Source organism: Pholcus phalangioides, unplaced genomic scaffold, assembly GCF_987345545.1.
Source record: "Pholcus phalangioides strain wild (caught in Gottingen) unplaced genomic scaffold, Ppha-v1.0 ptg000007l_1, whole genome shotgun sequence".
Classification (NCBI taxonomy): domain Eukaryota; kingdom Metazoa; phylum Arthropoda; class Arachnida; order Araneae; family Pholcidae; genus Pholcus; species Pholcus phalangioides.
Window position 1 is genome coordinate 18,943,811 of NW_028301600.1, and position 14,213 is coordinate 18,958,023.

Consider the following 14,213-nt stretch of genomic DNA (forward strand, 5'->3'; position numbering starts at 1 on the left):
CAAAGCACCTGAAGATGCATTTAAAGTTTTTAATATCATAGGTTTTTTTTTGCCTAATCCAGAAAAGCCGCCATATCAATGAGACCCTCAGGCAAAATCAAAGTGAAACAGGGTAAAGCATTATTTGAATAATCCATCGAGAAGATCTTGCGCGTGTAATCGGGTTTTATCGGAGTTTCAGTTTACGAGTAGAGTGACATAATAATCTAATTAAAAAGACAGACACATTAAAATATTATTAACACATACAGAATATGAAGAAAAGCTATCAATAGTGAGCTTTGCGACCCAAGTTAATTTCTGTCTGATATTACTGTACAAAGAATAATCTCACACGGAATCCGTTTCATGAGTGTAGATCAATAAAAATAGAAGTAGGCTGTATCATGCAGCTGCAAGTTTGGACGTGAAAACGTCTTGTGCATCCCATTTAGTACGCATTTAGTCGTAACTAACAGTGCGGAACGGCCAGTCTGGTACGAAACTTTGAGGTCTGGCTATTGTTCAATTCCTCTAAAAAAAGCAAGGCTCATCCTTAACCCTTTAAGTGGCGTAGACGATATATCTCACCTCCTTAAAGGCCTCTTATTTTAGCATTGATAAGTTCCAGATACTTTGTAAAGCTTATTTCTCAACGGAAAATTTTTTCCTATACCCCTTACATTGGACCTGTTAGAAATTGGAAGAAAACCTACTTAATTGGAAAAGATATAGCATTTTAAAGGGATATATTTTAAGGAGTTTGAATCGTTTTGATGACGGTGAAGTGCCACTGAATATGGAAGATTTATGCACATGATTGGGTGGTGTTGGTATGGTTCGGCTTGACTTGAAAAGACTTATCTGTAGACACCGTGAACTTTTATTCATGCCGTGTATTTCTTGAGATATAAGCATTTGAAGTGTGACAAATTTTTGTGACGTGATGTTCAAATTCTCGAGTTTTCAGTATATATCTACTATTTGGTTTTAGAGACGTTATTCTCGTGAAAACAGAGTTTTCAGGATCTATGCATATCAAATATCAATTAATTGATATAATTTATTTATTTTAAAACGTAGAAATATCCTTATGACTTGAAACTGCGTGTTATTACAATGAGATTTTGCGTTATTGGAGCTGCTGATTGTTGATGGTCTAAAGACCAAAGAACGCATCGTTGGACTTTGACGACACGAGCTGGCGGGCCACTAGAGAGTCTTTTATTGTTATATCAGGAAAAGGTCATGGTTTCCTCCTTTTCTTTTTCTTTTGAGGGTCCCCGTTTTGTTTTTCTTATTTTCCCATTTTTCAGAATTCGCGCACAACGGGTCTCAATGAAAAAAAAGCACAACATTAATCCTGTGAGTTATTTGCACGATATTCGTAGTCCCGGGTCAATGCTTGTTGTTGTGTTGTTACATAACAAAGTTAAACGCAATCCTAATACAGAGGTTAGTGATCTCATGTATATTATCTACTTTCTGCACGAAAATCAACCTTCATGAATTATGTGCTTGACAAATTATGTACACATGTCTCTTAAACAAAATATATATATACAGTATTATTATTTTTCAAATTTCAAACAAGAGTTGTCCAACAGACGGTATCCATGTTTCTTGGGAAAACAAAAATGTATATATCGTAGCCTAGATTTCCTAATACTTTTTCGAATTAAAAAAAATTTAAGCATGGAAGAAATGCATTATTTTATACGCAAAATGCAAGTTGAATTAAAAATACCGTATTAAATAATTTTTTCCATTAAATTGTGGATTGAATGTCACAGTCAAGAGACAAATGGCCAATACATGAAGCATTACTCTAGTATCAAGTTGATGAAAAACATTTAATATGGTAACCTCAAAAAGTTTACATTTACGCTTTGTTGATAATATTAACGAATGCAGTCACATATTTTATGCGTGTCATGCTGAGAATTCGCGGTGGGAAATGACATCAAGTTCGTTTTATATGAGGTATTTAGTGTAAACATCCTGCTTAATTTAATTAACCTTTTTCCGAGGGAGGGCAAAATGTTCACAAAAGTGACCTGATCGTTTGTCAGCGGGAAATCTGCTACCAAGTCGTAGACTTCAAGGATTGTTTTTTTCCGATATAGAAATCCACAAGGGGGACATCCCGAAGTTCCGTTAACACACTTGAACTTGGATGTCGAGTTGAAAACAACCATGCAATATATTTTTTACTTATTTTTCCATAATTGGTTGAAAATGATAGAGTACTAAAAATACTGTATAATACTGTAATTATGCCTCTCTCGAGTCAAACGGGGGCCTCCAACGAATTAGAAAGTTATATTCATTGTGAATTTCTTATCAATTTCTCATTCCTTGCTATAATATTTCATTTCGTTGTTTCATTAGCAATTATATCGATAATAATAATAATCGAATTAATAATCGATATAATCGAAAGATGATTGGACTGGGACCTTGCCAGTTCGAGGGCGTGGGGGGCCTGAATGTTTTTTTGAGACCATTTAGCATTGTGTCTATAGCACATCAAAATGTCTACAGTATAGACATTGACACCCTCGAACTGGTATGGTTTCAGTCCAATCATCTTTCGACTGAATAAAATGAATACGGTACGAGAAAAAAAACAGAATAAATTCAGTATTTTACTACTTGTATTCTTAAAAATTAATCATGTATAAGAATAATCAGGCATCTCTGCTTTACTCACCTTAGATCATAAAAATGATAACTCATTAGGAAATAAAAAATGACGAAAAATTAAAATAAAGGAGCTAAAATTTTAAATTTTAAACAGTTTTAATACCATGAACTAGAATTTCAAGATCTTATCATCATCAGGGCCGTCTTAACGCTTTCGAAAGCCCAGGGCTTAAACATTTTTGTGAGGTCTCTATTGAACTTTTATAAATGTGTTATATTTCAAAAAACATTAAATCGAATTTTTCCAATTACGAAATAAAAAGAATTTTGAATTGAAAAATGATTAAAAAAATCGGAATTTTTAGAATGAATTAAATTTTTTAATTATACAAGGCTCCTCCCCCTTCCTGCTTGACCCTGGGATTTGGGCACTGACACACGTTGACCGATCCGTTACAACGTCACTGTTTATCATCGATAATTAATTTTAATAAGTCATCAATAATCCTCACAAAATCAAAACCGTATTAAATTTTGAATTCTTCTGAAACAAAAATTTCAAAATTAAAAAAAAAACAAAATTTCTTATGAATCATTTCGAGTATGCGTGCTACATAATCTTTACAATCCCTGCACAGTAAGCTTTATATATTGATAAAAAAATGCATATGTGATATTGATTACACTAATAAGATGCTAATGTACACATAACTTGCTATTAAACGGCTCATTCTGTTACTTTATATTTTAAAAAGGAAAAGAAGATGTTAAGTAAAATCAATTATAAAACCATAACCATCAATTAACTTATTTTTGAAAAATTTATGACGCTTGCCATCAGGTTCATTGACATATATCAATCGATATATATTAGATAATTATTTTCAAAATATCATATGACACACATATATTGTCAATATTTTCAGTCAAAAATGGTTTGATATTTTTATGGGTATATGAATTTTAAATTCACGAATTTGTTTATCTGTGAACAAATAGATAAACAAATTTGTTCAAAAATGAAAATATCGTGAAAAATGATATGACATTTTCAGTTTCATATTTTCATTGAAAATGGTTTTTATATAATAGTCTGATATTTTCAGTTGAGAATGGAATATTTCGGTCGAAAAATATTCGGATATTTTCAGTCGAAAATGAGCTACTATTTTCATTCAGATGAAAATGTACTGATATTGTTGGTTTCATATTTTCAGTCAAGAAATGATTTGATATTTTAAATTGAGAATGGTCTGATATTTTCAATTGAGAATGGTCTGATATTTTCAATTGAGAATGGTCTGATATTTTCAATTGAGAATGGTCTGATATTTTCAATTGAGAATGGTCTGATATTTTCAATTGAGAATGGTCTGATATTTTCAATTGAGAATGGTCTGATATTTTCAATTGAGAATGGTCTGATATTTTCAATTGAGAATGGTCTGATATTTTCAATTGAGAATGGTCTGATATTTTCAATTGAGAATGGTCTGATATTTTCAATTGAGAATGGTCTGATATTTTCAATCAACAAAAAGTATAGGATATTTTCAAAAATGTTACATTTACAAAACTTGCTTCTTCAATTAAATGTGAAAAAGTATTTAAAATATCTTAAGATTTATCAAATAAAAATCTTGATGTGCTAAATTGGAAATGTTCTAAATTTTAGTTTACACCTTTCGTAAAAACATTTATAATCAGCTATAGCTTGAATATTCTATTGAATATCGGATCACAATACACATGTTGAATGCGAAAAATTATGTTAAAACTTTGTATTATTAAAAAAATATCAGATAAAAGTTTTTAGGTTAAAGATGTGTTCTAACTACTGGTTTACATCATGCCTGAAAATGTTTACAGTCAACTATAGGTTGACTATTCTACCAAAAATATCGTGTGCATATATATATATATATATCAAAATATCAGATATTTTTGATATTTCCGAACTCCGGTTCTGGTTGCCATTTGACTAACAGATCTTGGATTATTTCTTGTAGACATACTGAAAAGACACCCTAGTCCCTTGGGGTCATGGAGTGAATTCTCCTAATACATGTATTTTTTGTGTTTTTGTTTCTGTCTTTTTGTAAAAGTTTGTACCAGTTGTCATATTTTTGTTGTTTTTGAATAAAAAAAAAATAGAGAGAAATTTAAAATTTCATTATTTCAATCCAAATCACGACGGTGAAGAAGAATACCGCCAAGCAAAGCGCCATTCGAGCCAAATGCGTATCACCTGTTGGGGATAAAATATACGCACCACGCATCAAAACTCACAATGTTCCCTCGTCAGCAAAGGTAGGATGAGCATCAGTTATCCTCAGTACGTTTGTTCCGGACCGTGGGTGAACACCTTCTAGCGTTCAAGGACTTGTCGTTATCCCAGATATTGTGTTTGTGAGTGTGTGTGTGTATTTTCGAAAAGAACCTCGGGATTTGTTGTTCAGTGGTCGCTAACACACCGGAAGTCCATCCACTCTCTTCTTCATTGTTTGGACAATCCTTTTTCCATCTTACACCCAAGGCCCACGAACAAAAAACTTCCCAAATGATCACCGGAACTGTTATAAATTTGTCACTTTAGCTGAAAATAAGAACGGACACAGTGTGAAAGAAGAAAACTCTTTTGTTTCCATTGTATGAATGCAACCGAATTTATGCGGTAGGCAGTGGTGTTATTGTGAAAAAAAAACATAGATATCCTACACAATTTTATAGAACATTTTTTTTGCTATTTGGATCATAAGCTTTATCTGGCATCATTGTCGATTTTGTGAGACCATCTCAAAGACATTTACCATAAAATGAAACCAAACGGATGGTAAGTATAATTTTTGTTATCGAATCAACTTCCATTTTTTTCAAATAACTGGAATTATCAATAATTCGATACATTTGCTTTTAATGCGTGAATTTTTGAACATTGCTAACTTCCATTAAGAAAAAAAAAATTTAACTAACCTGTAAAAGGACTTGAGTAATTAACGATATTTTCTTAATTAATTTAGATTTAAATATTTTTAAATTTAATCAAATGTTTTCATATCTTATTAAAAATAAATATTTTTACATTCTGTGTATTTTACTAATGTTCCCAATTGGACATCGAGAATCGTTAAAGTACTGTGAATTCGTATCAATTGGAAATTATTTAATGAAATGATGCAGATAATTGTTAGAACAAAACTGTAATTATCAGCAATTCGATATATTTGACAAAATTATTTACAGTATTATACAAAATTTTACATTATTTCTACAAAAGATACTGACTGGCATCTTAATGTGCGTAGCGTAATGTTTCTCAAAGTGTTTGTCGTGGCTCCTGGGGGCGTCACTAGACTTTGTAAGGGGTGTCGCGGCATGCTGGAGCCTGATTTGTGTGCCTATTTATGGTTTGAAGTGCTTCTTTTATACAGAAAATATCTACCAAACTATTTCAGGGAACCAGCAGATGAGCCATGAATTGAGCAAGGGAGCCACGAGTGATAAAAGTTTGAGAACCACTGGGGTAGCGTATCAACTTTTGGCTGTGCTGGGCTCGAATCTCGGCTGGAGTATGGGTGTTCTTTGTCCAGGCGTTTGGTATCGGTTCTAGACTACAGGTCATGGTATAATAGCCCCTCAGAATACATAAAATGGCTGTATTGCGAAGAAATAAAACGTTAAAAAATGAATATCAACAGCATTTCCTCGTGCTTTCCTAGAGTAACACTTCCTCGCGCTTTATAACAAACCATCAACAGTGCCGTCTTCAGGCATGGGCCCACCCGGGCACGGCCCGGGGCCCTCAAGCAAAGAGGGGCCTCACAAAAATAAGATCTGGTTGAAATTTTCGAGAAGTTGTTTGGTAGGGCCTCAGAAAAATCAATTAACCTGGGAGCCCATGGTACTCTTAAGACGGCACTGACCATCAATTAATCGTATAATAAATAATTTTATCATTACACTATCATTACTACAGTCAGACCCGCCTATAACGAAGTCAGAAAAAAACAAAACTACTTGTTATACGCGAACTTCGTTATATTCGTACCGGCTTGAAAAAATACGTTTAGGCAACATAAAACATTTTACATGCACGATACGCATTTTCCATTAATCTGTGCATTCTTCAAATGAATAGATTAAAATAATATGATATTTTAATAAAGATTAAAAATTTTATTAAAATGTCGCATATAATTGAATAAATCGACAAAAATATGTCAATCCTTGCTTTTTTCCTTTATTTTTGTGGACTTTGACCATTTTGCGTTTAAATAATTTTTGCCAAATAAGCATGCAAAAAACGTAATGCTTTTTCTTTTAGTAAGAGCACGGATACTGAAAACTTTTTTCGTCTCATTTTTTCGAACCATTTAAAGAAAGAATGACGAACTTCAAGTAATTCGGAATTTATTTGATACCTCACTTTCTTTTTCCATTTTTGGCTTCTACTAAACTGTATAATTATAATCTTTGAAGCAATGAATATCGTTTCGGACATTCTCAAAATTAATGTCAGCACGATGAAACTATCGCAACCAACGTTCAAGTCTAGCTTGAGAATGGCAAATGTGCAGCACAATGTGCAAGATGGTTTGGAGGTTAGATTCTTGGGAATAAATAACCTCAATCCTTTCTTCCTAATGAGGTTTTCTGCAAACAAAATAAGATTTAGATATAACAGATAAAATGTAAAAACAAAAATCGGATTTTACAGTACCCTAAACAGCCCTATTGAATTTCTTCCAAGGAAAGAAAGGAGAAATTATTGTATCAGTTGCAGAAAAGTAAATTTACAGATAAGAAGATTTAGATAAAATTACAAAGAAATTCACGACAATTCCATGTTTGGAAATCGGTCAAAAATTTGTTATAGATGTACTTCGCTGAAATCGGTGTTCGTTATAAGCAATCAAAATAACATAGATAAGCAATACAAAATTCACGAGACACGGAAGAACTCCGTTATATGCAAAAATTCGTAACATCCGTGTTAGTTATAACGAGAGAGAGAGAGAGAGTGGGAGTATGACAAGAGTGCATGGTCGCTCATTTTGGTTCGAACAACCCACGGTTCTCTTACGAGTTGAATGGTGTCACTATCCCGGATGCAACTAGGGTCACCGATTTGGGAATTCTCATTGACGAGCGGCTTAGGTTTTCTGAACATTGTTCAGCGGTGGTCAAAAAAACGAATAGAATGCTTGGTCTCATTTTCAAAAAGGTGTCTTCGCGTTCTCCTAAAGTCATTCTTCCACTTTTCCGAGGCTTAGTTCGTCCTGGACTGGAGTATGCTGTGAGGTTTTGGAGACCATACCTACAGAGGGACATAGACTTGGTTGAAGGGGTGCGGAGAAGAGCTACGCGTGTCCTTATTGGCACACGGGTCGAAGTGTTCAAAAATTTCAACTGGTTGGATAGGGTGGACCATGAATTATTAGTACACCGTCAATCGACTGCTCTTACAAGGGGACAGGGGACACCAGTATCGATTGGTAAGGGACAATGCGAGGTTATGGTGTCGTATGGAATTTTTCTCTAGTAGGGTTGTTAATAAATGAAATAGCTTAACCCCGGAAGTAGTAAATTCTAACACAATTGACACATTTAAAAAGAAATACGGTACACATGTTGGGGTAAATCGAGAAGCTATCCATACTTAGAATAAGACAACCATAAGTATTCTTTATGGGCATTGTATAATATATATATTTTATCATGTATATACATTTTTTTTAATTGCATTGTTATTTGGGTTGCTGTATTTTTAAAATATATGGCATCCATATTTGTTATGGGCATCTTTTTATCAGCCACCTCGTTGGGCATTTTGCCTGTTGTGGCGTTGTTTTTGTATTTGTATATAATTATTAATGATGGCATTGGTCTATGAGAAGAACGTTCCAGCATTGTATGGTTGACGCGTTTATTGACAGAGTTATTTTCTGTCCATTTAACATCCCGAGAAATGAAATTGGCAGAATCATCTTGATACTGACGCGTCAAATACCACTCATTACGAATGACAGCAAAATACGCTAAAGAATACAACGATGCACTTATCCTGTTAGAATTCCGTATAAATATATATATATATATATATATATATATATATTCCTTTTCTTCTTCTCATTCATACTTCTTCACTCTTGCTGACATTAGTTTAGACATTTTGAGGTCGAATCATAATCTCGTCCTTGATGAATGTTATAAAAAAGATTCCATGTTGATAACGATTTTATATGATTGTTTTATTTAGCAACAGCATTATACGTTTTGTTATAAAAAGCGCGTTATCCTTTTCTTTTGGAACTGAATTCTTGGTTGGGCGAGCATAACTATGGAGGCCACTTCCATTATCATCATTTCTGTTTCCGGACGCTTAAGGTCCATATGAAAACATCTTAAGCCATTGAATATTGATTTTTTCATTATTCTCAAGTTAGGTCCACGAGGTTACCTATATATACAATTATTAAGAAAGTGTTCTACGTATCCTCGCTGCGCTTATCTTTAAATCCTTCTCGCACGATGAGTATATATGGAGGAATGAACGGGGAATAAAAAAAAATAAACTAAACCTTTTCGAATCTGAATTGCGGTAAGTATAGTTATTTACTTAATAGTAACCATCAAAGGAGTGAGTATCAAACTACCCATTATTTTCTTTATTTATAGGTGGTAATACTTTGTGCTGTAACTTGAGATGAGAGGATTGAACCATTAAACCGATAATTTTCTTTTTTTTCTTACGACGTAAATCGTTTAGATCGCTCACAAGTTATTAAAGGGCCATCAAGTCTTACACCCAGTTACTACTTTAGCAAATACTTCTCCAAGATTACTGTATTTGAATGGTGCAAAAAAAAAAAAACCACTCAAAAAAGGGTATTGAAGAATTTGTTACTTGCCGGTTATAGGTCTATGCCAAAAGCGAATACAGACTCCTTGAACGGGGGGGGGGCGAATCACCGAGAGTGTATATAGTGAACAGGGTAAGAGGGGGCGAATGTCCACCTCCACCCTCCTGACTATGCTAATAATATAATTTTTTCACCCAACGGGAGGAGAGCGTTCGCCCCTCCGTCCTTCCTCCTATAGCAGCCTATATGGTCTGAGTCGGATCGTTTGTTGATGCTTGAATTTTGATCATTTGGCTTGATCTATATCTTTCTTTCAACTTCTTTTTACTCCTACTCCTTTTAGATTCTTGTACAGTTGGTGCAAAAAAAAAAAAAAAAAGATGAATATGAATTCTCTTCATATATAATTTGCTAAATACTGAGTAAGGTTATCTAGCAGCTATTAGCAGGGGCGGCTCGATAAAAAGAGCAGGATCCATTTTGGTGCAGGATCCATTTTTGACGCTCTCGACCACGTTTTTTTGATCGACAAAGATTTATTTCCATCCTTTCAACTTGGAATTGGTGCCCTTCTTAGAGTGGCACCCCGTACGGGTCGTACGGCCCAAGAACCAGCCCCTGGCTATTAGGAAACCCCTTTAATATGTGAGTCGTGGTCTAATCAGCAATCGCTTGTCTAAAATGACCATAGTTTGACGAAAATAGTCAAGTATTGCAGTTATGCATTTCATGTCCTATTTTTCTGGCAAAAAACATTTACATATGAAGAACTTATTTAAATGTCTTTAAGGTTCCGAGACAAAAACACTCATTACACCCCGACAGCGGTTTTTTTTTTCAATTTGTATTTCTTAATCATATTTCAGAAAACTAGGGAATCACATGTCCGAAAATGCTATTTGAGCAATCGCATAAGGAAGAAACATAAGTTTTAGATTTATGTTGGGGGTAACTTGAGAGGCATTTTCCATGTCCATACATGTCTGAAGGAAGTTGGATGATTTCGGTCATTTGTAAAAAAAAATTGCTGCGATAAGATTTCTTTTTTAAACACTTTAAATTGCGTATTTTTTTTTCTTGGGCCGACATCATTTCGTGAGCCGGTCATTGTCCTTGGCCTTGCAAACGTGTCTTTTAGCGGCCTCACCTACGCGATGGAAAAGGAGAACGGCGACCAACTCCTTCGTGATGCTTGTCGTTTCTGATGTTGTCTTTTGGTGCAACAGACCGTAAAAGAAAACGAGCGATATCTTTAATAATGAATCGACCCATCGCCCCAGTATAGGCACTTGTATATAAAACAAAAACCTCAAGTCTATCATGTCCTTCCATATATGAGTAACTTTTCAATTCAGTTATAAAATTGAGAAGAATGTGATCAAGAATAAAACTTTTTTTTTTCAGATTTGTGTCAGCTACTGAAATAAAATTCATTCAAGTTTCGTTGATCTATCAATTGGGATAAAAAGTTTGATAAAAATGATGAAATTGATTTTCTGTCGGTCTACATGTGTACTCAAATGCAATTACGTAGGACAAATGTAAAATCTTTAGCCATCTACCGAACCGGAACCGGTATGAAGGATGTATGAATTTAAACCCTTGTCATAATTTCACAAAATGGTCATAAAAGACAAAAACCGTAACCACCAAATACAGTGGTGTAGAAGGTTTCAATGGTTGTGCCAAACAATGCAGAGTTTGAAATGTTTATCCCTATACAAATAGTATACTGTATAGTAAGTACTAGTTAAATGCCCAGTATAGACAAAACCAAAGCAAGAATATTTCGCCATTGTATGGTAGGTTATCTTTGATAACCGATATTACAGAGCGAAAAATAAAGTAGGTATCGGCAATTAAATGAGAAACATAAACTTTTAAAATTTACCTTACCACAAAGCTTTATTACCACACAAGGCTTGAGCTATGAAGAAAAAGACCTGATTTCTTGAATATTTTCACATTAGAGAAACGCAAGTGTCGGGGAGGATATCATCGAAGTGTTTAAAATTTTCAACGGAATGGGTAGGATGGATCATGAGTTATTTAGTAAGGGATAATTCTAGGTTGTGGTATCACGGGGAGTTTTTTTCTAATAGGGTTGTTAATAAATGGAATGGCTTACCTCCGGGTGTCATGAATTCTAACTCAATTGATACGTTTAAAAAGAAGCAGTGTATTATATATTATTAACTATTATTATTACCTTTTTTTGGCGATATATGCTTTTCATTGGGTCGCAGTATTTTGGTCATATTTGACATCCATATTTTTTATGGGCATAATTTCTACAGCCATTTCGTTGGGCAATTTGCTTGTTGTGGCCTTTGTATTTGCAATTTACATTAAAAGACTACAGAAAATCGAACAAAATCAATTCCATGGTTTCTTTTCGTGCTGAGGTCAAAATAAATTGTATCGAACCTTTTTTTTTACGTGTGATCAGGTATTTGATTTACAGAAATTTCAAGTGGAAGATTTATTTTTATACTGACATCGTATCCTATATTTCAAAGTTCATGAGAACATTATATACGCTTCGTTTGTGATCTGTTCAACGATGTAATTCAGAAGAATGTCCAGCCTCCGGTAAAAAGAAAGATATAGATAGAGATAGCTATACACAGAAAAATAGCGGTGTTTATATGAAGGTTCCATCATCATACCAAACTGAAGCTATCGGAGCGAGAAATCCTGGGAAATGTCAAGATCTGGTGTTGGACTGTTTGATTCCTTATCTTATGGAACAAATCAGTTTCTTTCGTAGGTCATCCTTGATGGTGATGATTGCAAACTATTTCGTTGATCGATATAACAGTGAACATAAGGATAAAAAAAAAAGCCGCGGAATATTATTCACCTGAATTCAGTGTTGTTTATTTTAAGGCATTGATTGTATCTTTTTATGCCAATGGATCGAGAGCAAATCTTGATTTTCGAAATATTTCCATACCCAAGAAGAGGCGCTGGTGATAAAAAGCACATATGTAACAATGAGAAACGAATGTCTGAATAACATATCACTTTGTTGTTATTCGGGTTACTGTCACACACCTTTGAGACTTGACAGTCCAGTTTCTCGTGACAGCGGAGTTCAAAATAACGTATTCTATTAATCAAATGCTTCTGTGTCTTAAAAATATCATCTCGATGCTCTGAATATTTCGAGCACGTCCTGGTTGATCAGATCATTTCGCCATACCGCAATCATTTTATAAACACGAGAGCTATTTAAACCGGGATTGTTTTCGCAAAGCTTAAAGACAATTTCGAGCATTCGGAATCGTCTCTAAACTGTGAGTTCTAGTTGACTTTGGTAGCGATAGTCACAAGAAGTGAAATTCGGTATTTCCTGCAGTAAACATGCTAGATCCTGAAAAGCCTTCCATTTTATCAATGACTGGCACAAATATTTTGTGAAGCTTATTTTGCAAAGGAAAATATTTTCCTATCCTCCCCCATACTTCATAAAAAAAGGTATGCCATTTTACAGGGGTTTAATGATTTCTGCTATGCCGGATAAAGGGTTAAATCCGATACGCTATTTTATCATATGAATTTAATGTGAATACATTAATGACATCTATCAGGCATATTTTTAGTCGCGAGCTCCGTCCGTCTGTGCCCATAATTAATCAGAAGATGAGCACCCACACATGACATTCCCTGACGTACGGGAGACCTAGGCAAGCAAGCGGCTTTAGGGAGAAATGTATTATCACTACCACAAACTCAATTCAGAATGATATTACTGTATCCCGTAACAATATGATTTAATTACAACCCGTAAAAACATTTTTGTAAAATTCGCAGTTATTTCCTGTTCATTCAAAGAACGCAAATGGCTATTTTTTTTATCCATATATATAGTACCTGGGCGAGGAGGACCGATCGCTTGGTCAGAAGAAACCAAATCAAGACAATCAGTCCTAATTGAAATTCATAAGTACTGCTACTTAAAAAAAATAAGAATTAATTCATTAAAAAAAATAAGAAAGGAAAGAATTTTGCTCGTTTTTTTTGCACTTAAATGGTAAATTTGGCTTCAAAATGTCATCATCAGCTGTCATTTGCATTTCAAGTACGACCCCCAAAATTTTATTTTCTCCCGAAACAATGTGGCCAAAACGGTTTTGCTTCTTCCAGTGCGGCGCAGAAAACCCAAAATGTTAGATACCCCTAGTTTAGGCAGACCTTCAATGAAATCTGCAGGTGCTTATTCAAAGACATTTAGTCCTCGATTTGTATTTAATTTTCTGAATTCTAATTCTAGCTATTTTTCAGATTGATACTTTTAATTTTTTTTAACGCGTCTATTGAAATTTTATTTTTAATTAAGTTTTTTTTTAATTGCCATATACAAACTCAAATCAGTGAAATGTAAGTTCTTGAATGCAAGTTAAATTTTATTCAAATGGGCAATCAATCAGTTTCATACACAAGGCATGGAAAAAATTGTAGAATTCCAAATTCCAGGATGCTTTAATGAGCACCGCGCTGCTCACGAGCAGTAGGTTGAATATGCATACCGTATATGATTACCACACACGTTGAATAACAACTTATTTACCCTTTCCTCAGCATAGCACAAGTCACTAAACCCATTGTAAAATGTTATAATTTTCTTAATGAAATAGACTTTCTTCCGACTTTTAGCAGATGCAAAGTAGAGGGTATGGAGAAAAGTTTTTCATTGAGAAATATCAGCTTCACAGAATAGCT

The 14,213-nt window shown here is 34.2% G+C and overlaps 1 protein-coding gene across 4 annotated transcripts in view; it reads left to right on the forward strand.

Annotated features, from left to right (window-relative positions):
- The first annotated feature begins 4,878 nt into the window (after positions 1–4,878).
- Positions 4,879–14,213, forward strand: part of LOC149085025 (uncharacterized) — a 56,087-nt gene continuing 46,752 nt past the window's right edge. For all 4 annotated transcript variants that reach the window (XM_089232778.1, XM_089232780.1, XM_089232779.1 and 1 more), the window contains exon 1: positions 4,879–5,458. In XM_089232778.1, the coding sequence (XP_089088904.1) occupies positions 5,442–5,458 (17 nt within the window). In that variant the 5' untranslated portion in view covers positions 4,879–5,441. The remainder of the gene's footprint in view (positions 5,459–14,213) is intronic.